This window comes from Sceloporus occidentalis, unplaced genomic scaffold (assembly GCF_023333645.1).
Source record: "Sceloporus occidentalis isolate IW3139 unplaced genomic scaffold, rSceOcc1.0.p SCAF_12, whole genome shotgun sequence".
Taxonomy (NCBI): domain Eukaryota; kingdom Metazoa; phylum Chordata; class Lepidosauria; order Squamata; family Phrynosomatidae; genus Sceloporus; species Sceloporus occidentalis.
This window is the reverse complement of record NW_028316992.1, coordinates 17199328-17225782: the sequence shown is the minus strand read 5'-3', so window position 1 is coordinate 17225782 and position 26455 is coordinate 17199328. Positions and strand designations below refer to the sequence as shown.

The following is a 26455-nucleotide window of genomic DNA, read 5'->3' as shown; positions in this document are numbered from 1 at the left end:
ACCCGGGGCAGTGAACAGCAAGGCTGTACCCTCCAGCTACCATCTTAGGTGCTGTTTTCACCATGGGTCATCAAAGCCAGGAGAAAGAAACAAAAGTCTCTGTTCATCTGGACATAGCTTGGGAAGGCTCGCTATTTTGCCCATTACAAATGCCTGTTGTTTGTTTGAAAAAAAAAAAATGAGAAGTGTCTTCTAGAATACTAATTTGGAGCTACTCCCCTCCTATCTTTCCCAATGTATTAGGGTGTTTGGGTTCCAGAGGGAGAGAGCGTGAAGATTCCTGTGGCTATTAAAATCCTGAATGAGACAACTGGCCCGAAAGCCAATGTGGAATTCATGGATGTAAGTAATGGATGCCCAGTCTCCATATTGTATTGTCCACATGTGTTGCTGGTGTTACTCTAATGGAAACATCTTCTAGTTTACAAGCTCTTTAGTTTCTTGTGATGAGTAGGGGAAGTTTCTTGTACAATAATCAGCCTCAGAAAGCCAAACTCCCCAGACAACAATTTCTCATGGACTTTTCCCTCTTCCTTAAAATGCCAGTTCTTCCTGATTTTTATACGAAGTCAATGTTTCACAAACCAATTCAGTTCAGGGTCTGTCTTTTAAGATTACTTTACTACTAAAGCTTCCCACAACACAGACTATGCTTGCCACTAGTGAACAGCAGACATATTTTCACATAGTTACATAGGTATACACACATGCATCCAGTGTGGATCAATGATGAGCCTTTGTCAGAGAATATTCAATCTATTCTGGTCCTGAATGCTAGAGATCATCTGCTTTAGGACCATATCCCACCTTGGAATTTCATCATTCATTCTAGGTGCTGTAAGACTTTGCAAGGGGATTGGAGCGGGCATCTTGAACTGGCCTCAGATTAGGAGATGTCAGTCCTATGAATGAAAAAAATGCTTTCGTCACTAAAAGACAAGAATTTGAGGTTCCTGTACTGACTCCTACCCACCCATAACACTCCTATATTACTTTGAGGACTTGAATTTGGGCATGGTACCTTTCTTAGTTATACAGATCAAGGATGCTCCTGGACATACAGAAGCATGTAGTTGCTAAGTATGGTCTCTAAACTTGGGGAAAAAAGGATTTAACTTAAGGTGTCATACACGGTCATTTCTTTTTATTGAATAAGATTTAGTATTCTATATCATTTTACACTGCACCAACTCTGGCCCCTATAGTACAGAAATACCTTATCTGCTGTTACACATGTTTTGGAAATTCAGTGAGAGGGTAGATGGTAAAACAAATTTACTCTGCATTACATTTACACTCAGAAGCTAACCAGAACACAGACTCTTATGTTGACTACATTTATATTGAAAAGATGTTTATTTTAATTGTGTCAATTCTAACTTGGTGTTTACGTTTATATTATATTACTGCATTACAATCTTTTAGCCACATGCAAATAAAATGAATTCCAATTCATGGATTTATTTTCCCCCACCTGCTTTGAGCCTGTATGACAAAGAAATACACACTGGAAGAATGCATGCAAGAAAAATGTGTTACCTATCACTATAAACTATAAACTATCTGCTTTAGGCTCATATTGGGAGAAAAATGGGATATAAATCTATCTAAGTCAATAAATACAAACTATAACACAGACTGTCCACCTCTCTCATTTATTGAGAATACTCAAAGTCCCAAAGACATCCCAGTCACTCCCAACAATATTCCACAACAGTTCTCAGAAATCATTTCAGGAAACAGGAGCAGACCAACCATCAGAGTTCTCTTAAAGTTCTTGTACAAGGATCTGGCAGAGGTAGAAGCTATGAAGCAAATGTTGCTCCTATTTCATTCCTCCTTCCCCTCCACCCCCCCCCCCCCCCAAATTTAATGTAGTTAATTTAACACATAGTTTCTGGCTTCTGGATAAAAACTGGATGAGATTCCATAATGTCTTATACATTTACCTAACTTTGAAGATTGTTAGAAAGCTGTGGTTGGCTTAAAATATAGTAATTAGGATACTAACTACATTTGAATGAAGCAAAACTACTTAAAGAATGGTGTTAGTTCACAATCCATTTCTAGGTACAGTTCAGCATATTGGTAGTTTAAAAACCTTGATAGTGTGAGGCTAGGGCATATGAAAGTTTTCCTTCTCTAACATCAGCCTTTCTCAAATAGTGGGGCGGGGCCCCCGGGGGGGCGCGAGGCTCCATAAAGGGGGGCGCGAGGCTCTGTTATGCAGAGGTGTACTTATAACAATTTTATAGACAAATGATACTATTTACAGTCATGCAGGGGCGCGAAATGTTTTCTTCTTCCTAGGGGGGGCATGACAGAAAATAATTGAGAAGCACTGTCTAACATGAATCTGCTCATACCCATAGTGTGATAGTTTTATTTCTTTTGAGGCATGGTGGAATGGATGAAGAGTGACATATTATCACTTCTGGTCTGAAAAACCTACTCCAATAATTCTCATTTCATAAATGCGGCCACCCGACTCACCTGGGCAGGCCATATTGCCGCCGGGATTCCACGCTGTCCTCTGCTTTTTGGTGTTCCCGGCTGCGCCCCAGCATGCTTTGCTGGGGTGGGTGGGCCTGCGATTGGCCTACCGATAGGGAAGAGAAGGGACTGCCGCCTCCCTTCGGGCCTCTCTGTGAGAAGGAGAGTTCCTCTCTATTGATTGGCTGGCCTGGAGGTGGGGCTCCCTCACGGCTCCTCATCCTCTTTAGCTTATTTAAGGCCATGTGGCGTTCCTCAACGGTGCCATTTTAGCTTGGCTCTCTAAGTCTCCCTCCCTCGGGTTTGTGTTTTTTTTTTTCGGTCACAACTTCTGGGGTGGCAGCATAGGTCATGGATCTGGTGGGCATGGTTTCCAGGGCTGCCTAGCACTGGATCAGGAGTCCTTTGGAACACGGGTGCGCTGAGAGCATGCATTGTGGCCACTGCGGGAGCCACATCATGGCAGCGCCTCCCGGTGACTAGGGGCTTGGTTGAGAACATGCGATCGGCCGGTTGCATGCCTGCGAGATGGCATTTTCATAGTCCCTATGTCATCCCGAAGCCTGGCCATGACCAGGCATTTTGGTTCATCAAACAACTAGGGGGTTGTACGATGTTCCAGATCCAGACCTCATGGTTTGGGTGAACCCTACCTTGGTTGTTGTCTGTTTAATAAAGTTGTGGCCTTTCTTCCATATGTGGATCTTGGTATTATTGTGGCAGCGCCGCTCCAAACAAACAGAGCTCACTCTAGTTACTTTTTGGTTTGAAACTTCAAAAAAATAAAAATAAAATCCACCAGCATGGAACTCCAGGACTTGCAAAAAGTAACTTCCAAGCTCTGCAAATGAGAATCTCTGTGATACAAGTCTTGTTGTGGAGGTAGACACAGATGAGCACTAGATAGACATAGACAAACATCTTGTAGTCACACAGAGAGAATTGTATCAAAGACTAACAATAATTCTGGATGAGAATGCTATCTCTATTATATTATTATTATTATTATTATTATTATTAGGCACACCAAGCTGTTCCTAAAAATTGGAGTGGTTACTTACACACTTCTGAAAATTTTGCCTTTGTCCTTTATTCTGATCTAGGCTAGGCTACTGGGACCTCCTTTAAATATGCATCTTGTTACAAATTCTTCCTCTTGTAAGTCCAGGATATCTTGAACTTTTCCCTTAAATCTGATAAGATGATATTTCTCTTTGATGGCACGTGGAGGGAACAAAACAGCATGTAATATGGTAAATGTTTTACTCCGAGTTGTATGTATAAATGCCTTTTTAAAATTTAGTCCATTAGAGCAAGAGCATAAAAGATATGCAAGAGTGAATGCCTATTATTCTATGAAAGACAAAGAGATTAGCAGTAGGAACATTTGCTTTTTGTTAAATCTTTTAATGGTGGCAAAAAGAAAATGAAACCAAGGAGTGCTTTGTGACCAGTTGGGGCCCTTTTAAATGCTACACTGCTAAAGGAGAATAGGCCATGGCAATTTGGCAACTCAGCTGTCATTTCAATACCCTTGAAAACTTTCTAATGTATCCATAATGACTTTAATGACATAATGCATCATGCTAGTACATGATGTGGGCAGCCCCCTCCTATATTTCTCTCAACAGGGAATGCTGAACAGAGTAGCAAAGAAAAATCCCTGTGTTTCAATGATGACTCTTCCCCCCCCCTCCAGCACAGCAAATAGTATTTCTCATTTGTCTTACTCAGAAATTACTTCTCCTTCAACTTTCTTTTACATTGCTTTTTTTGACAAGGATCTTGTGCAGTGGACACTGCCTCAATGTACTATACCACAGTTTGATAAATCATTAAAATAAGACTGAGGTAACTCCTGTAAAGTAACTCCTATAAAAATGTAGAAAGGACTATCCCAATGTACTAGCCCACAATTGGATACATCATTAAAATAAGAGTGAGGTAAATCATATAAAGACGTGCATTTTTTCACTATGTAGGCATACTTCAGTTAACAAACTAGATATGTTACTGGGTATTATATATTTAACCAAAAATTTGGTAAATTAGGCACAGATAACATGGAAAAACAGATATAGGTTCCTACACAACAAAAAAGAAGAGAGTTTCAACATGTTTCAGCAACTTTTTTTATCTCATTATGCACATGCGTATGAAACCATCAAATCAAAGTTTGGCTAACAGGCATTTAGGCACTGCAATACTTGCTAAGGTAGCAGATGAACTTCCCAGGAAAAAGACAAACACTTTCCAACTTAGTCCTGCTGTTCCAGAAACAAGAAATTAAGCTCTGTCTCTTTTTTTAGACTGTAGATTTGGAAGGGAGTTGATAATTGTGTCAATGTCTCTTGTTTTAATGTAACTTGGATGTAAGGAAAGCACGTCCCTAGGTCCCTAAGATCCCCTGGATGCCTTTTGTGGACCCTAAGATCCCCTGGATGCCCTACAGTATCCCTCCTCTTCATGTTTTAAAAAAAGTTTGCCCAATTATTTAGCAACATTTCATCTGAGAATGACCTCAAACTGCTTGAAAACACATGTGAATGCAGCATTTTCCATTGCAGTCCTCAAATTAAAGAAAAAGCAGCTGTTATGGGTGGAGAAACTTTAAGGTTGTGTCTGCACTGCAGAAGTAGTGCAGTTTGAAACCACTTTAACTGCCATGGGTCATTGCTGTGGACTTTTGGGGGTTTTAGTTTTGTGAGAGATTTAGCTTTCTCTGTCAGAGAGTAATAATAATAATAATAATAATAATAATAATAATAATTTATTTCTATACTGCTTTTCCGCAGTGATCAAAACGGTGTACATAGTAAAATTATTAAAACAACATAAAATTAAAACCACATTACATTAATTACAATATACAATTAAAATCCAAAACAAACTACAGTTTCCAGAATACCATACCATTGAGCCAGGGCAGTTAAAGTGCTGTCAAACTGGATTATTTCTACAGTGTGGAGGCAGTTGATAAAGTAGCTGGAAATTATGCTTCATCACACTGGAAGCAGGGTGAAGCCCAAAAACTGTCACTTTGCCCCTTGTGCAGTTACCCATCCTGCGCTCAATAATCTAGTTAACCATAAAGTCAGACTAAATTCTTGAGGCAAGTGTTGGCAAGAGGACAAAAGCAATAACCGTGGAAGGAAATCACATTTTAAAGCTGGGGAGAGTAAGAAAAGATGTTGCTAATGGAATAACCATGGGCTACCATGTTTGCTGGCCTGCCTGCCAGGTGATGTAGGTGAAGGAACCTAAATAACTGGAAACCTAGGAGGCAGTGGTTAGAATCAAGTATGAAGGTTATTTGCTGTAGAAGCAGCAATGAATAAAGATTTACTGTGCTATATGAAAAAGGGAAGGCCAGTTTTAGAAACCCACCAATAGGTTTTGTGGAAGTTCTTCAAAGCAACATTAATTTTTGTGTTCTGTGGAGTCCCTCAGCCAGCCTCCTTTCCCCTAATGCACAGCAAGTCAATTGACTTGAAGGTGTCATGAATTCCTAACTAGCTATGAGGTTGATGCCAAAAGCCTGTGGCTTATCATCAAAGCACCAAGATATGCTACATATAGTGGAGTGCATTTCTGATTAGAAAGAAAAATAAACTATACAGGATACTAGTAAAGAAGGAAATCAATGAAGTCTGACACATCAGGCTATACCAAAAAAGTCTTGCATTTCTAGGAGGTTATGTTGCACAAGCTGTAGTTTTACCATGGGTTTTGATCCACTTAGAAGTTTAATTTAACCTCTGCGCACTTAAATGTTTCATTATCTCTTTGAAAATAATTAGGGACTGCAAGCAGAGGTCCGCATGCATAGAGTTCCTTGGGAGTCCCCAAGCTCATTGAGATGAAGACAGTTTGACTGATGCTGGTCAGCCAATATTGGGCCAGAAGCTAATAATAGAAGGCACTGCTGCTTAGCTAGGTGAGGAAGTTAGCTTGGGAAAAATTAAGTGGAAGGCTTTGGGATTTATTATTTGAAATAAATTTCCCATTCTCATTTGTTTCCTGGTAAGAGAGGCTGCACAGGGACTTGGTCTCTTTTATGGTTTTATAATTAAGATCTAGGGGCTTCTTGACTTCGACCGAACATACTGTGGTGCTCTAATATCCCTAGAAATAGTTTTTCATGACTGGGGAGAGTGTTTTGTTTAGTGATGCATAAAGATAATAAATAATACTGACCAGTGCTTTAGCAGCTGCCACTCCTTTCAAGCAAGGAGCAAATAAATTAAGGTGACTCCAAGGGGCCTTTATGGAGAAAATGATTGCCTAGGAAAAGAGAGAAAAATCAGGATTTACTTGGTTTGGTGTGTACGGGCATTTGAGTGAATGAACTAGCATGCTGTATTTTATATGGCACCTAGGACAAAGATGGTTCAAATGCCACAAGCAGGTAGCAGAGGTTTTCACAAGGCTGCCACCTTGGTTGACAAAGTCACTGAAATGCTTTCTGAATAAATGCATGATGTAGAGTGTTAGCTGCCCTGAGCAGCCTCACTAGGTGATAATGATGACAATGACTAAATAGTTTTGTGGAAGAACATTTCTGTTATCACATGTCCACTGAGGAATTCCTCATTTCCCTTGGGGCCATACCAAGATGAGATAAGATTCTTTCAAAGAGCACTATAAGGAACTGGTGCATCATCTTGCACTAACCAGAAGTTGGGTGGGTTGTGTTTTTGTCAATTTCAGCTGTCACACATAGAGAGCATAGTGGAGTAGTTGGCTCCAGGTGTCTATTGCTTTCAGAGAGAGAAGGTTGCTGTGAGTCCCATGAAAATTTCATCCTGTACCAAGATACCAATCTTGGAGATGTTTGTAAAAACTGATGTTGACATGTTCTGGTTTGAAAATGTTTCAAAGCTTTGCTCTGCTCATTTCTGCCTGAACTAGTAGTGAGATGTCTACATGTCTATATATTTACTTTACTCCAGTGAATCATTCTTCTGAGAGTCCCCCACACACAATAAGTATTGTGGCAAAGTGAAATTATTATGCTTACTGAGACAAGATGAGAAAAAAACCAAGCTACTGGCACTGTGTCATAAATGCCTAAATGATGATGGGATAGATATTGAGAGCTGCTGATATCTTTGTAGTGAAATTATCATTTTGATACATTACATGACAAAACCACGAAACTACTCTACTCCTGCTGCTCCTACTATTCTTGACAAAACCATGTGGATGACCAAATTAGACTCTTTTTTTTAATGTTCAGCAGGCTGTCCTACACCTGCACCATTTATTTATTTATTTATTTATTTATTTATTTATTTATTTATTGCATTTATACCCAGGATCTTCCAATGTAAACATAGCTCCAAGAACAGTTTACATAAACCAAATAGAATATGGTGACATAAAAACAGTTTTAAAATGTCTGCAACCACAAATATAGCAGGTAGGTTTCTCCAGAGAAAGCACTGAAGAAACTAGGTCACCATAAATGTTTAGGTACATTCTCCTGTTAGGAAACATGGGGAAAATTTGTGCCCCCTCCATCTTTGACTACAGGTGTCATTGTTCCTCTGGATTCTGCTAGATTGCAGTTTACCAACCAATGGAAAGCCACATGTTGCCCATCCTGAACTTAGATTGAGGGGACAAACTCCAGCATAGGCTTCTAGGTATTACCTGAGCATGTGGTAAGGTCCTGTCAGAATAGGCACAGCTTCAGATACGGGAATATATGGATGGGATGCAGAAGCTGAAGCAAGCTTGTTTTCTGCTATTCCTGAGACTAGTGTGAGACTTCGGAAATACTCTGACCCAAAAATCCACAACAACCTTCAGATAGTACAGCAAAGTTTATTGGAGGACTTGGGATTAAGTATTCTAGCCACGTCTCTGTCGAAACTGAGGGACCCCAATAGAGTCAGAACTTTTAAATCCCCCAAACCCTCCCCTTTGAGTCGATACCCTACTCTCCTGCCTTTGATGTAGCATTCCTCCCTTTGATCTGTAAGAAGGAAGGGGGGGGGGTTGAGCATGTGGTTCTTGTCTCTTCTACCAAGTAGAGATCTAAAGCTGTATACAGATTGGGTTTCAGATTCTCAACAACCCCTCATAAACTGCCCGACTGCCAGGCCCTATGTGAGCATGCCCTACGTGACCATCCGGCTTAGTCCCCATGGCGGCATCCCCCCTTATTCTTCACGTTACTATCTATCTATCAATCTATCTATATCCATCTATCCATCCCTCTATCTGTTTGTCTGCCTGTCTGTCTATCTGTCTGTCTGTTTACCTATCCATCGCTATCTATCTATCTATCTATCTATCTATCTATCTATCTATCTATCTGGCAGCAGACACCCTGAATGCCATCTATCTCTCTCTCTCTCTCTCTCTCTCTCTATCCATCTAACATTGGAAAGAACATCTGGGCTGTAAGAGCTGTTCAGCAGTAGAATAGTCTGAAAGTGGGGGCTCTTTTTCTTTGGAGGTCTTTAAACAGGAGTTGCATACGTTTTGGGTGTTGCCACATGGCAGGAGTTGGATCAGATGGCCCTTCAACTTTGTGACTCTGATTCCATTGTATCTGCTGAATATTGCTCACTTGGTTAAATCCATGCACCTTGAAAAAACACAAGTAAAAAAAGTGAGAAATGTGAAAAACAAAGACTTTTCCAACAAAGTTATTTTCAGGAACAGAATCAGTCATACATATATGGTATACATAGGGAATAAAGTCATGAACAGAACACCCACCAGACATAACATTGACAGCTGTTGCTGTTATGTATCTCAAAGTCATTTCCAACTCATGGCATCCTTAAGGTTACTCTATCACATGGTCTTCTTTGGCCAAATTCCTTCACAGGAGATTTGTCTTTTCCTTTCTCTCAGGCTGAGAGAAGGTGACTTGCCCCAAGGTCACCCACTAGATTTCCATTGCCAAGTGGGGATTTGAACCCAGGCCTGCTAAAGTCCTCATCCAACACTGCAACCACTACATCATGCTGCGTCTCAACATTGAAAGTACCTGCCAACTTTTGTCCTTTGGGAGGAAAATGTCTGTCTTCTAATATTTTCTTCAAAACTACTGTGTGGGCTGAAGCTAGAGTTCTCCTGTTAAGTCCCTATGGATTCTGCATTTGTCTTCTGCCTTAAAAAATTCCTGAAGAATAAAGAGAAGGAAATATTTAAAATTAATAAAATGAAAGGCATAATTACCAAACAATGTCTTTCCTTTATAGTAAAAAAGAAACAAGGAAAGAACATCTAGCTTTAAAGGCTGAATTTTTTTACCCAGAACTGAGCAATTAGTGCCAATGCTTTACAATAAAAAATGGAAAATATATATCAAAGAACTTCCTATTACTTAGGAATTTTCTCTGCATGCCTCCAGCTTGTATTAGCAATTCAGAGTAGACACACTGGTATTTCAATTTCTAAATGGTAATGTATATGCCAGGTTGCTGTTATACTGATAATAAATGAAGGTTTTATGGGATGTGTGTTAATAATACAAGGTATTATTTTCTTCCGTGTGTATATAATGCTTTCCGATATGAGTGCTTGTGGTTCAAGGTTAACAGTCAATCAAGACATGTCTGATTGAAGCAGAACTGTCTAGATATTAAAGTCAATCAAACAGGATATATATAAATATAATTTGCCGGCTAAGCAATTTTTGAAACTTTATTTTCTAAAGTAGAACTCCTCTGTGGTGATAAAATATTACTTTCTATGTCTCTCGTGATAGCAGATTGAACACAAGAACATGATAATGTGCATTGGCTCAATGACTAAGAAATCAGTAGCAAAACATAAGGAGACCCTGAAAAAAGAACAATGTGCCATTAATCACTGGTTTTTCAATGTAGTAAGGAGCCAAGAATTTAGAAAAGAGGCCGCATTAGGTTAAGGACTTCAAACAGATTCTGTCTGCTGTAAATTAGATAGAGTACTAATGCAATGCACGCACAGAGAAAGGTCATAAGAAGTCTGATTCCTAGTGCCTTATCATTATGTAAGAGCAATCTGAACTTTGAACGTCTTTCCATTTTAGTCTCAAGACAGACAAATCAACAAACAGAATCCGTTGGAGGAATAGAATTCTCACAAATTATATTTACCTTAAGAGTGCACCATATTTCCTTGGTCTCTAGAATGATAAAACTGAAAATCTAGCTGAGTTAGAGTCTAACATTTGTTAGACTATGGGTTTTGTTTTGTTGTGAATATTTTCAACAATGTTCTAAAAGATGCTTACCCAGTTCAACACTTTTTGGACACTCCTTAGATTGATACTGGTGTAATCACTAAATTTCCATTCTTATCTTCAGTGACAGTAACATATAGATAGATGTATTTCTTCATCTTTTCTCCCTAAATCACCCACATGCAAGTTTTACACAGAATAAACTTCCAATTACAGCTTTTTCTCTGCACAGGGTGTATAATATCTGCACGTAAAATGCTGTTTCTTGGATATAAAATGCTGTTTTCTGAGCAAAATGACCACATGTGAATTTTGTACATCATGAGTACCAAACTGTGAAGATTCTCACCTGTCCAGGATTCTTCTCATCACAGTTTCATAACACTTGAAAAATATGCCTCCCCCAATAATTTATAAACTCTTTTCAAATCTTCTTTCCACCTCTATTGGAATCCCATGTCACCTGGTTCAATACATGATCATGATCCTTGATGGTGTGGAAGCATCCATGTCAATCATCAGAAAGGTGGAAGGGCATTTTCCTCTAGATTAGGAGCACCGTGAGAAATCATAGGTGATCTGGGGATCTCTAGAAGTTATCTATCACTGATCAAATAAGTCTGGGACAATACTGCCTTTTTGCTTTTCATTCTGAAGGTCAGATAATTTGCCACACCATAGTGATCATTCTTACTTACTTACTTACTTGCTAATTAGCTTACTTGCTGTTCACCGCTATGATCTTTGGAATAGCGGTATATAAATAAAACAAATTATTAATTATTATTATTATTCTGTATTTTTTTAAAATGACTAAACATACTTTTAAATGTGACGTCGAAGGCTTTCATGGCCGGCATCCATAGTTATTTGTGGGTTTTTCGGGCTATGTGGCCATGTTTTGGAAGAATAAACCAAAAAACCCACAAAAACTATACTTTTAAATGCATTCTGTCACACTTCTTGAAGAATTATTGTTAGTCTTATTGAATCATAGATAGTCATTGAACAGGAATCAAAGTTCCCCCTACATAATATATTAAAATGAAGAACCCTTTTTATTAAGCTGTCCTTAATTTCATAAAAGCTACTGTTGAAAATAAAGGGGTTCTGGGTCATACTGTTGAATATATATTAATAGTAACAGTGGATATTTCATTTGAAAGTTTACCTCTACATTGACTGAGATCAGTCGGCCCAGGATTTCTTTTTCTTTAGCTTAGAACGCCTGGTGTTAATTGGGTAGATAAACCATTATTATACTTTTTTAAATACAGCAATGGCTTGATAACCTAGGTCTTGGTGTTATCTTAACTGCTTGCAGTATCTCATTGAGGCAAATGCCTGGATCACTGAGAGATGTAATACCAATTTGCTTTGTGATAAGAGTGATATTAGTAGTCAATACCACTTTACAACTGGTTCATTAATCAGGTTGCAAAGTCAAGCCACGCAATAGAGAAAATATTGACTGTTTTCCACGGAGATAGCAAAACAAGTGCTAGGCTGCTTAAAACATGAACCTTGGACAAATGAGATTTCCTTTAAATCAGTACTAGCTAAGAAAGTCCTCCATGTTTCTGTATTGAGTGATTATAGCACTCTGAATTATACAGAAAGCCATATCTTGCAAAGTATCTAGATAATATGGGTAATGTGCCACATAGTTATGTTCCCCCCACCCCATCACTAATATTCTGCAGACATTGAATATTGTGCATCTAAAAAAAACTAATTTACCATTTGTGTGTGTGTTATTTGTGTCATTTATATTTTTATTTTTTATTTGGTTTTAACAGCTAACAGTACTCTTGTCATTATTTCAAGTTAAGGGGACCTACACTGTCTGTCTTTTACTATTTTGTGAGCCACACTCTGCTTGATTCTACAGCACTTTTTGGCATATAAATAATATTTTGATTTGGAATTGTTACTCTCCAAGGGCTCAGAAATTTTTTTTGTGTGTGTGTTTCTACACATAGACACACACACGTGAATGATTCTTGTCCTACAGACTTACAACCAAGCAAACAAAAATCACATGGTTAGGTGTAAAGAGAAGACATTATAGAGCATAGATCTCATCTATCTGTTTGACTGTCTCTATGTACTGTATCTTGCCATATCTACATTTTAAAAGATGATTACCTTCCCAAAGGTTTGCAGTGAGGCAGACAGAAATCACATGTTTTCCACCTGAGGCAGCCTACTTCCCTTCCCTCTTCATCTACTATTTTAATACTTTCACTAAGTGGATAAAGACTCGCCTTTCTATGAATATTTTTTTAAGCTAGTTAAATCCTGTCTCAGCCACTTTGTTTTTCTATCTTTAATTCAAGAAAACTGAGCACTTCACTTAACGTTATCTTGGCAGTCCTTACATCAGCTCTTGTCTGATAGGTCATTTGGCAGAAGGGTGGTTGAAGCTGCTGGAGAATGGCTTCCCTAAGGCCTCTGAGTGCACTTGTAAGATAAGAGACAAACTGGAGACTTCACAGCTCACATTCCTATGGTCAAATTAGACCAGATGTGACACCAAGAGAGCCATTACATTTTTTTTTTTGGTTCATGTTACTGATATATTCATGTCTACAACAGGTGGAGGGACTGATCTCCAGAGTGAAAAATATTTGAAAGTGGAGAGCTGACATAGTGCAATGGCTTGGATATTGGACTGTACCACTGGAGACCAGGGTTCAAATCTCCACTCAACTATGGAAACCACTGATGACCTTGGGCAAGTTATACTGTGTCAGTCTCAGAGGAAGGCAAAAGCAAAGCCCCATGAACAAATTTTGCAAAGAAAGTCATGTGATAGGGTTTGCTGAAAGTCCGAAATTAGTTAACAGTAACACACCTTTCTCTACCCCCATACCTTTCTAAGCTCCGCTATTCCAGGTACAGTCAGCCCTTCTTATCCACGGATTTTTTATACACAGATTCAAGCATCCACGGTGTCCAAAAAAAGTATACATTTCATATATCAAACCTTGATTTTCCATTCTTTATAAGGGACACCATTTTGATATGTCATTATATTTAATGGGACTTGAGCATCCACGGATTTTGTTAGCCACAGGGGATCTTGGAAACAAACCCCAGAGTATAACAAGGGTCCACTGTACATTTCTTCTGCCATGGCATAGATGCCAAATAACCTCTAACATTATTACCTCACCTCATTTCTGTTGTGAGGAAGGAGATAGACTCTGGGGAAAGTGTCTGAATCAATGGTACACGGAGAACTGGCAAAGGGTTAGGTCCTCTTACACAGGGTCCTCTTTTGATGGTATGTAAATTTTATAAACATTTTATACTGGAAGACTGCAGTGGCAGTTGGTGCCTTTCATGTCAGTTGGGCAGTAAATCCACCCCAGGTTTTAGTCTGAACTATGAAGGAACTATCTAAGATGTTGAATCCTAACTCAAAATAGTTTCATCACCCTGAATAGATCTTTTAAAATTTATACTAAAACTTGGAATGCCTTTACAGTCTCACTTGCACAGAAGCTACCAGATTCACTAGATTGACAAATAACAAACATGGCTGCCCTGTCACTTATAGTCCAACTCTTACCTAAAACCAAAGACAACTGATCCGGTCACACTTAGTTCAGTCCTAAAGTACTGGGTTGCATCTCTGTTCTTTGGTTTAAAGCTTGTAGTAAATGGTGCCTTTGAATCTATACATGCATCCTGAGGAGATCTTAAGGATTTATATGTATTTGTTTCTGCATAGAGCTAAATGCTTAGTTATATAGTTGTACCACTTTTCACTCTTCTTACAATTTTTTGTTGAGTTCATATATGGCTATATCAGCTACAACAGTCAGGTCTAAGGGGATGCATTCTGCAAGAGGTTTTTGAAAAGTTAATATGCAAGCAAAATATGTTGAAGATACATCAATTTGTAATTGCTTCCTCCCAAAGGCAGCTCAGACATGCACAGTAGACATGTTTCTTTGCTGTAGCAATTACAGGTATCATAAAATTAATGAAAAAAATGTGTGTCTGCTCTAATATCTTTCTCCTGTCACAGAGCGCACATTTGAGGTTTCCCAGTGAATTCCCAGTTTGGTACAGTAAGTTTCTTAAGTACTTTAAAAGCACTTTGTGGCTGTAATGTAGAAAACCAAAGCATAGGAAGCAACACAAGGTAAATTTAAGGAAGCACTGAGCTCATCTCTCCACTGGCCATTGGATGTTCAGGTTGAATCTCCCTCATCTGAAATTCTTGGGACCAGAAGTCTTTTTGGACTTTGGATTGATTTGGATTTTGGAATATCTGTATTTGCATATGTATACGTAATGAGATATCTTGGAGAAGGGACCAAAGCCTAAACACAAAAATCATTTATGTTCCATATGCACCCTATTCACATACCCTGGAAAGTAATTTTATACAATATTTTAAATAACTTTGTGCATGAAGCAAAGTTTGTGTATGTTGAACCATAAAATAAAGCAAAGATGTCACTGTTTCATCCATCCATGAAAAAAGTTTTGGGTTTTGGGCTTTTTGTTGTTGTTTTGTTGTTTTGTTTTTAAATATTTTGGAATTCTGGATAAGGGAAACTCTCCTTATATTTTGAATGTCAGAACATATGACTTTCCATTTTATCCACATGAAGTATTGAGCTCAGCCTTGAAGTCTCCCAGGTGCAACACTGGGGGCATTGGCTACTCTGAGAAGTTAATATTTTCCAAGAATGTTTAGAATACAGAAAATTTGAGATTTCTCTATAATCCATACTTACTCTATGAGCTCTGCCTTGACATCCATCCCCTCTGCGCATTGCAGTTGTTGTTGTTGTTGTTGTTGTTGTGTGCCCTCAAGTGATTTCCAATTAATGGCTACCCAAGGGTAAAACTGTTATGGGATTTTCTTGGAAAGATTTGTTAAGATATTTTTGTCTTCTTCCGATGTTGGGATAGTTGCCTAAGGACATCCAATGGGTTTCCATGACCAAGTAGGAATTTGAGCCCTGGCACCCTGAGTCCTAGTCCAACACTCAAACCACTATGGCACAGTGGTTCTCTGATGCAGATAACTGATTTTGTTTTTGACTTATCCTGTCTCAGGTTTTTATTGGCACGATTTGTTCAGAATGAGTTTACCTTTGCCTTTCTCAGAGGGTGAGAGAGGGTGACTTGCCCAATTCTGTCGGCAGAATTATTTAAACAATTTAGTGAATGGTGGGTGCCTATTCTGACAGGTCTCTTCACACATATAAATAATACCTGCCAGGTTCCAATTGGCTGGAAATTGGCAATAGTGGTCCCCATTCATAAAAAGGGGAACAATAAAGACCCCTGTAATTACAGGCCTATCAGCTTAATAGACATCGTAGCCAAAATCTATTCTAGGCTCCTTTTGAATAAACTTGAAAGTTGGGTTAATGAAAAGGGCATCCTATCCGAAGAACAAGCGGGATTTAGACAAAATCGATCCACCATAGATAATTGTTTTATTTTAAATCACATGATTGCCAAATATCTCAGCAAAGGAAAACATCTATATGCTGCTTTTATCGATCTGTCAGCAGCCTTTGACACTGCGAATAGAGAAATTCTCTGGAGTAAACTGATTGACCTTAAAATAGAACAGAGACTGCTGTTACTAATTAAAGCCCTGTACACTGGTACTTGTCTGAAAGTGAGATGTGGGTTAAATGGAGCCTTATCCAATAGAATTGACACATACAGAGGGGTACGACAAGGGTGCTTACTAGCCCCCTTGCTATTTAATTTGTATATAAACAATCTACCAGGACAGTTGAAGGACTCAGCACTCCATATGCCTTGTGTTTTACATACTTCCTGTAACATCTTGCTTTATGCTGATGATATGATAATGTTATCATATTCACAAGTTGGTATACGAAGGCTGTTAAGAAAACTTAGCTGTTATTGCCAGAATAATTCTCTGACCATTAATAAATCTAAGTCAAACATAATGGTTTTTGGTAAAAGACAGCAGAGACACAGATGGCAATTAGAGGGTGAACCAATTGAACAAGTAAAGTCCTTTTCTTATCTTGGTGTAACATTCAATGAGAATGGATCCTGGCCATGCCATCACCATAAAAGCTCACTTAGAACAAAGGCACGTATGAATCTCATTCTTAAACTAAAAGTCAACAAGTACCCAGGCTCTTTAGCCCCAATAATTAACGTATACAAAGCTAAGGTTACTCCTATGCTTTTATATGCAGCAGAAATATGGGGTCTAAATTCCTCCGCAGTAGTAGAACTAGCCCAGTCTCAACATCTGAGAAGTATCCTAGGAGTAGATAAAAGGACCTCAGCAGCTGCTGTAAGAGCGGAATTAGAAATTTATTCTATCTGCTCTCAAGCTAAAATCAGAGTGTTCAATTACTGGTGTAAAATTAATGAAATGGAGCCAAACAGACTCCCTAGATTATGCTTATTAGAACAGTTGCACTCTCAATTGCAATCTTCATGGTCCAGGCAACTGTTAAATTTTATAAAGAGCTGTGGCCTCCCTGTAGCTTGTACTATGAATGATCAAGCAAGAAAGGGTGCAAGACAGAGAATTTTGGACATTGCGGCTCAAGAAGACATAGCCACACTCAGTAGGGTAGGCAATTTAAAATGGTTGAGCCAATACAAACGGTCCTTTCAAATGCCATCTTATCTAAAAATACAGATCCCTAAACATCTCAGAGAGGCATTTACCCGAGCAAGATTCGACCAACTTGATACCATGGTAAGACATGGAAGATTCCAGGGTATCCCTTACAACGAACGAATTTGTATTTGTGGGGATCATGAAATTGAGGATCTAGCACACATTTTGTTTAGTTGTAATCTGTATCAAGTAGAAAGGGATCAATATCTTCATCCCTATATTAAACGAACAATATTCTGGGATACCCACATCAGAACATCATACTTTATGAGTGGACAAGATTCAAAAATCTCTATTGCCACAGCTCGGTTCCTTCATAAAGCATCGCTGTTGAGATCTAGATATGTGGGAATGATTGGTGTTAATTGTAAGGGGGATGAACAGATTTGACGTATGTCGACGGATATTTTATGTTACTTCTGCCTCCCATTTCAATTTCAATTCCAATTTTAATTCTGTTTTATTCCCTATGGTAACTATGTTACATTTTACTGTTTAATTGTTAACTATTCTATTTTATCTGTTTACTAGTATATTTTTTAGCACATACTGTATATCTTTCGGATATATATAAGCTGTATACAAGTAGTGCATGTTCTGGTCTTGGTGCATGCTTAGGTTATGCATATGTACTTACATTGTATGGAGGTTTATTGCACCTAGTGCACTATATTTACATTTTATATATAGCTTTGTGATACTGTTTTTTATTATGTTACTAGTATTTTGAAATGGCCCTTGGGCTACTCAATAAATTGTTTGTTTGTTTGGGTTTACCTTTGCCTTTCTCAGAGGGTGAGAGAGGGTGACTTGCCCAAGGGATTTGAACCCTGGACTCCAGAGTCATAGTCCAATATTCAAGCCCTAGATCGTCAAATCACATCTTCCTCATAACACTCACTTTAAGCAAATCAGTAGTGGTGCCTGCATTGCAGAAATATCCCAGTTTGACACCACTTTAATTGCAGTGGCTCATCCTGTAGAATTCTGAGAACTGTAGTTTGTTGTGGTACCAGAGCTATACTACAGAGAAGGCTAAATGTCCCAGAAAACTACAGTTCCCAGAATTCCATAGCATTGAGCCATGGCAGTTAAAGTGGTGCCAAACTGGATTGTTTCTGCAATGCAGATGTAGCCATAGCCTTTCAGCCTAACCCACTCCACAGTGTTGTTGTTAGAACAAAGGTGGTGGGGGGCTTAGTATAAGGTACCAAACTTTTAGCTCCAGAAGATAAATGGAATGGAATTGGTTAACAATGATAGAGCTGGGGGGGGGGGGGCACAAGCTTGTCCTTAAAAATAATGTATAGTCCAATGTCCTTTTACAATGACTACATTAGGCTACAAATTTAGACATGTTTTCATAGGAGTAAGTTCCATTGACCCCATTGGGACTTACTTCTGAATACTTATGTGTATCATTTTGTTGTTAATGTGAATTGATGATCATTGCTCTGCACAAAAATCTCTTAAAATAGAGTCTCTGTAAGAGAAAACAGACTAAAACAATGTCCATTGCTGATCACATGATAATACAGCTTTTGTATACACATATATATTATGCAGGGTTTGCTCAGGTTGTTCAAATACATTTTGCCAAATTTAAATGGCATTCAACAACTAACAATGGCTTTTCTGTCAAAAAACAAAACAAAACAAAAATAAATTTTATGCAGAGTAAGTTCCAATCTGCAAGAATTTTTCAATAAACAAATATTCATAGCAAAAAGAAAAGCGCTAAAATGAATCATTGACTCCTTCAAGAACAAAATTAGGGAAGAATTACATCCCTATATGTACATACATATGCATTTCTATGGAGGAAATTATTTGTAAGGGTTAAAGATAAATGAAACATTTATCAGTTCAGAAGTTAACAGATCCATCAATATGTTCTCTTTTCCTCCACTTCTGACCTCCCACTGTGGACTAAATGAGTCAGTGTCCTAATCGGGCTACATGAAGAGAAAAATGCCAGTTTAAAATAGAAACACTAGTGGCTTTCCTGAAATGAGAAAAAGGACTTTATGAAATAGGAGGGGAAACATAAACCAGAACGTAATTTTGTTTCTAGAAAATGGATAATGTACCTGTCAAGATGTATTTATTCTGGTGGCCTTCAGTGCCGTTTTCTGATGGTAGTCAAAAAGAAGTTAACATTGCATCTTGGAGACCCCATGCAGGCTTGGCAACAGATTTAGTGCATTAATTTTAACATGGAACAAATGGATTAAATAGGGCAGGTTTTCCTGCCTCGGCTCCTTCTCTAGCCTACCTCCACCATTAGTTACACTAGGACCTTATTCCACCCCAGAATACAAACACACATACACAGTTTCCACACACTCTTAAAAAGATAAAAAGTTAAGGAAAGGTTAAACCAGCTGTTACAACTTATTGTCACTACAGTTTTGTCCCTATAATTAGTGCCTTGCTCATCTTTTCTTTTTTGAAAAGAGGAACTATTATGCAAATAGCCTACAATTTCATTTCAAACGTTTTTTGTGCTCTGATGAGCAATTTTCTTTAATACAAACCCAACCTCCTTACATATACACCCCCCAAACACACACACACACACACACACACACATTTTATTCTACTCTTTCATCCCATTTTGGGGATTGGTGGCGCAGTGGTTAAATGCCTGTACTGCAGCCATTCACTCAAAACCACAAGGTTGCGAGTTCAAGACCAGCAAAAGGGCCCAAGCTCGACTCAGGCTTGCATCCTTCCGAGGTCGCTAAAATGAGTACCCAGACTGTCGGGGGCACATTAGCTTACTTTGGAATAGCGGTATATAAATAAAACAAATTATTATTATTATTCATTCTGCTGATGGCAAGATGTTTCCAAAGGGGTTTGTCACTATTTTTACTAGCATCCTTGTGGCAATTCTTTCATGTCTCTGAAATACATATGTTTACTTTCTGGAAGAAGATTGAGAAACTAATTTTTTTAAAACTGTGCTTTCTTTCTTTTCACTGCCCCCTTTCTGTGATGACACAGTATTAATTAAAGTAATGTGCTAACAGTGCAATGCTATACCTGCCTACTTAGATGCAAGTTCTGTAGTATTCACTGTGAAGTATTACTGGGTAAGCATGTATAGGACTGAAGTCTCCAAGGATCAAGATCCCTGATATGTACAGAGGTACCTGAAAGAGGGCATCACAACTCTTTTTCTATGCGGAGCAACCCTGACCACTCCCAACCACACCTCATCCTACCCCAGTCTGTCTTTGCAATGCAAATGTGAGACATACTAATTCAAGCCAGCTTCCATTATTGCTGACATAGCTACATTTTCCTAACTGCAGGAAATGACATTTCTTTTCCCTTGGTGTGGGTGTTGCAAGTCTTCCTGCACCAGACATCAATTCCTGCCTTCATCTTCCATTCATGATGCCATGCATAACAGGGCCAATCCAGGGGGCTTTGGTGGGCTTCTGAACTTCGCTTTGAAGTGTACTTCAAAGTCCAGTCCTATGCATTTTAGTGAATATGGTTTGAATGCAAATGGTGTTAAGACTTTGCATAAAGGTGATTGAACACATCTTAGTTTGGCAAGTGCATTGTTTTAATTGTATTGCATTGCACTGTATTATTCTGTCATAGGAGGGTTATCTTTATGGAAATTTGAACATTTGATTATATGATGTAGGTGATTTTGTTGTAATCCCTCCTCAGTCTGTAGGGAGAGGTGGGAAATAGAAATAAATTATTATTATTATTATTATTATTATTATTATTATTATTAGAGATAGTCTGGAAAATCAGTATTCCATCTTTGTCCGGAAAATCAGTATGCAAAGGGATCTTGTGGCAACTTTGAGATGAACTGAAAGAAAGAGGTTGGTAGCATGAGCTTTCATAGACTTGAGCCTACGTCCTCAGATGCGTGCTTGGAGTGGAGAATCCAGAGACAGGCCTATATAATGATGGTCATTGCGAGACAAAAGCAGGAGGAAAGCTGTTGCGTAAAGCCAAGGAGAGCAGATAACCATATGAATAAGTATTGGAATGTAGCGTGGGAAACAGGGAGGGATGTGTTGAAGACATAGCAGAATTCGAAGGTAACCACAGACTACAGTCTATCAGCAATGGGTTGAACAGAGTTAATGGTTTTCTGGCATGCTACATATGTTTCAACACTATCAAACCCCCATTCTCATGAGGGGTTTGACCAGTTCATCACATTCCCCTCTGTGTTTCTCACACTATAATCCAATACTCATTCATATGGTGATCTACTCTCCTTGGCTTTATGCAACAGCCTTTCTCCTGCCTCCCCCCCCCCCCCCCAATTTTATGATTAAAACTGAATGTGTCACCTCATCTCCATACCAACAAGGTTTTGAATTTCAATTGGCATTCTCACACACTAACAGCTTATACAGGCCTCTCTCTGGATTCTCCACTCCAACCATGGATCTGAGAAAGTAAACTCAAATCTATGAAAACTAATGCTACCATTTTCTCCCCTTTCATTTAGTCTCAAAGATGCTAAAAGATCACCCTGCTTGCATCTTAGAGAGTATAATGTTGTATGGTGTGGCCCAAGAAGCATAGAAAGCTTATTTTGGTTCTCTGGCCCCATACAGACAGGCCAAAATAAAGCTGCTTTAGGACACTTTGGAGGTATGCTGTTTAAATGATGCATGCACCCTAAGAGTTCGGAAGCTGCGCCAAAGTTGTTCTCCAGTCCTTAGGACTGGATCATGGCTTTGGTGCGGCTTCTGGACTCTTAGGACATATGCATCATTTAAACAGCATACTTCCAAAGTGACCCAAAGCAGCTTTATTTTGGCCTGTCTGTATTGGACCTTCGTTGCATCTTCAAGCAGCCATCCTCCAGAGTTCTTCCATGGGTTTGGGAGGCTGTTAACAGCTGCTCTAGATAGTGGACCCCTTGAGCCCTCTGCAAAACACTTTGTTGACAGTATCAGTTGTCTTCACAGTGAATTTGATTGTCTCTGACACTGTCATACCTCACCCTTAGGAATCTGGGGATTATGATGCAGAGGAGTAGGATTGCTAGTTTTCAGTTCCAGATGATAGTTTCCTCCCCAAATGTGATAATCTTCCCAGTGAAGCAACTGAGGGGCATTCTCTTAACTGGGATTGATAGATGCTAAAGTCCTTTGAAGTCCAATAAAAAAAGAGAAGAAGCAGCTTCATAGAAGTCAATGTTAAATAGGGAACATTGGCTAATTAAGCACATGGCATCCAGAACTAGCCAGCTATAAATCTCCCAGAAGTTACACCCATTCAGTCTCATAAATTGCCAGTGCTCTCAGGGCTCATGTATTTCTTTTGATTTTTGAGGTCTTCACTGGTTATGCTCAATGACTCCTTTTCATATATATATTTTTTACTTTGGTTATCGGGATTACTGGCTTTGCATAATAGCTTTTGTCATATCTGAGACCTTGCTCCATGTCTTCTTTCATCTTCCATGACCTTCCTGTACATGACTTCCATTGGCCTGGGTTACATGTAGCTTTTTCCTCTATGTGGATCTGTATCTTCAAATACTTGTTGTCTGTAAGACAGAATAGACAGTGTCACCTTTCCCATTTTGTGTGGCCACTTTCAGTTGTTTTAGCCTAATGATGAGAAAAGGATATTGACTGTGTGTCTTCTTGGCTGTTTTGTCACTGCTTTGTTGCAAATACCAATTTCTCACTCAAGATTATTGTGGCAGGACAATGTCAGACAGTCTTAGAGGATACTGGTGACCTTTCTTGGGGCAATACTTTCTTGGGGTAACTTAGTGCTTTCTTGGGGTAACACTTTTCTGTCTTTCTCAAAATAATAGTGTTGGCAACCATTTATGTGTTTTGGGGGGGCAGCAACAGCTCTTAACTTGAATAGTGATTATCATGGGTACTGTAAAGGATGTGAAGATATTGTGCCGTTGCCAAGATTTTAGTGGAGGCTAGCCATTTTGCTATTGGTGAGCCAGTATCTCAAGCCAGTATCTCAAGTCCTCTTTAATTAACTGGGGGAGGGACCCCTATTAGTGTAGCTCCTGCAATTAATGTAAAATACACTTGGCACAAAACTTCTCCCACTACACAAAACCAGTGGATTTTTTTTTTTTGGGGGGGGGGGGTTCCTTTTCTGAAGCTAAGCACACATGCACAGAAAGCACAAGAAGACAGGATGATTGATCACAAAAGCATAAGTAAGCCATCTAGTCCTATTAATTTTACTGCAACACAATAATAATAAACAATAATAATAACATTATTACGGCCATTTGGCCAGCACAATTACAAAATTCCAATTTAAAACACAGCATAGGTTCATATACAGGCAGATTGGAGACTGCAACACAACCATTATCACATTTTGCCATTCCTGCACATTTCATGTAAATGCACAAAAATGTGAAAATGCACACATTTTCTCCAAGACTGGTTTTTTTCAATTGTGCCAACCTGTAACACCTTGCCTAGAAGAGGAAAACATACTCATTTTTCTTGTTTACCATATGAAGATGAATTAAACCATCTCTTTCCTACTTTTTAGTGAAATATTTCAAAGCAATCAACCAAAATTAATTATGTAGTATTAACCATAAAATAATAAAATATTTAAAAGCCACAAAACAATAGTGAGAAATATATTGGCAAGAACAATATTATAAGCAGAAAAGCAGGGCTAAAATGAATTGTCTATTGAAAACGCTGGAAAAAAAATAAAAGGTAGTTAAGAAAGTGCCAGCCACAAGTATGTTTTAGAGATAATATTTCACAGTCATCCCAATAAGGAATGCTTTCAAACCACATATTCCTAGAGCTGGGCCTCTAACGTTGATCTCAAGAGTTTGCAGATACAGAGGATGGGCATGGAAAGAATCTTCCTAATTGAAAAACAAATTTCTGAACAGTTGAGAAACCATGTTGGAAAGAATGATATACCAATGAGAATTTTATGCAGCTTCTCCTGGCTTTTGCTATCCTGAAGCAATCTGGCATTATTCTACAGACAAAACATATGTAGGGGCTCACCCCCCAAATTCTTTTCTGTGCAGATAATGGGTTTCCCGCACAGAAAAGATTTTTTCCTGTGCATGAAACATGTTGTCTACTCAGAAAATAAACTTTTAGAAACAAAAACTAAAACAAGCAAAGTAAGCAATATTTTTCTCAACAGAACGGTTCCTTCAGAACACTTTGGGGTTTTTGAATATGGGGAGAATCCTCATCTAGTCAAGGATTTACATCCCTATCATATGAATAGAACTAACACTTCCATTGGGCAGAGTGATATGTTCTCAACAGGCAGCAAATTTTGGTGTGTCATGAAAAGATTGGGCCCGAACAGACAGGCCAAAATAAAACTGCCTTGGGTCACTTTGGAGGTGTGCTGTTTAAGTGCTACATGCGTCCTAAGAGGCCAGAAGCCGTGCCAAAGTCACACTCTAGTCCTAAGGACTAGAACACAGCTTTGGTGCAGCTTCTGGCCTCTTAAGATGTGTGTGTCATTTAAACAGCATACCTCCAAAGTGACCTCAAGCAGCTTCATTTTGGCCATTGTTGTTACTTATTTAGGCATGAATCTGACAACTAGCCACAACTAGACTCACTGAATTTTGAGCCTCTACTGCTTCAGGGTTTTTACTCTAGGTGAGTCTAACAATTAGATTTAGGCCATAAGTTTGTTATTGTATTTTTATTGCCAGGAATGGAGAAAGGTGCTCTTAGGAGAAAGTTGGACTCAGGTGTCAAAATAACTTGGCCAGCTTTGGACACTATATGGTTTGATAGTGTGGGGAGGAACCAAAATATCTGGAACCAGCATCCTACCTGTAGTGAGAGTGCTCCTTCCTGTATATCTAGAGAATGCACAGGACATCCCTTACATGTGTTCAGAAATATGGTTTTTTCAATACTGTATTTGTTGTCATTTTACTGCATGATTTTTAAATTTGTATATATCTCTTTAATTGTAGGAAGCTCTTATAATGGCAAGCATGGATCATCCCCATCTTGTACGACTGTTAGGTGTCTGCCTGAGCCCAACAATCCAGCTAGTTACTCAGCTGATGCCCCATGGCTGCCTCCTGGACTATGTCCATGAACATAAGGATAACATTGGGTCCCAGCTTCTGCTTAATTGGTGTGTCCAGATAGCCAAGGTAAGTTCTTACATGTGTTACTTGTGCTTATAAATGAGACAAATTCAGCCAGGGATAGAGTTCCAGTCTTTTGAGATTTGCGTCCCATCTTCAACTTAGATTTTATTGTGTTCCATAGCTCTGTTCAACAGGAATTAGTTTGGATTAAGTGGTGTACTATATAATTCACTATTTTGATGTTTGAAAGAAAGAAGTGGATTTTGTGCTAATTCCTTCTCATTTTGATAAGGCATTTTAATTGATTGCGTCCTGTGCATATTTTTTATATACTGATAGATTTGTTTTTCTGAAACAATGTTTATACAGTTCACAAATCATTTCTGGAGATTGTTTAATAAAATATAATTAAAAGAAGACGACAGTCCAAATTATTGTGTAAAGAGATACTTGAGTTTTGGAAAATTACATTTCAGTTATCTGAAACCAATTGAGATAGGTGAATATCTCAGAGGATCTGAGAGAGAGATCTGCGTCAAAGATTTGCTGCAATTATCCAACATCTCCTTCTTTAATGAGAAAGAATTGAATGACCAAAACACTTATTAGTCTTCCCCATAATTTCACAACATCAGTGCTCTTCGAGAAAACATGTGAAGAACAAGAACAAAATTGAGCAATAGCTTTTCCTAGTTGGTGTTCCATAAACTAATATGAACTTCTGTTTTCTTCTTTTCTAATTAGCATTTTGATGGTTGAAATATAAAACATTGACATCAGTAGTGTTTTTTTTTTTCTTGCAGTCTGTAAATGAAATTCACATATGTAAGTGCCAGTATCCATGCCACACTATGATTTGTTTATTTCCTGGGCATTTTTTACATCATCCCAATTAAACATTTGGCACAATGCTAAAAGTTAAAGGTTATACACTGTTGACATGGAGAACTGGTGATAGACCAAGGCAAATTTACCATATATGAACAGCAAATGTTTTGTCTGTAGCACTTTAGTGAACCCATTTATTATAACATGT

At 38.5% G+C, this 26455-nt stretch overlaps 1 protein-coding gene across 2 annotated transcripts in view; it reads left to right on the top strand.

Moving 5' to 3' along the window:
• ERBB4 (erb-b2 receptor tyrosine kinase 4) overlaps positions 1–26455 on the top strand; it is a 982414-nt gene that overhangs the window by 808497 nt on the left and 147462 nt on the right. For both annotated transcript variants that reach the window (XM_089478015.1, XM_089478014.1), the window contains exons 19-20: positions 244–342; positions 25297–25482. In XM_089478015.1, coding sequence (XP_089334141.1) covers positions 244–342; positions 25297–25482 — 285 coding nt within the window. The remainder of the gene's footprint in view (positions 1–243; positions 343–25296; positions 25483–26455) is intronic.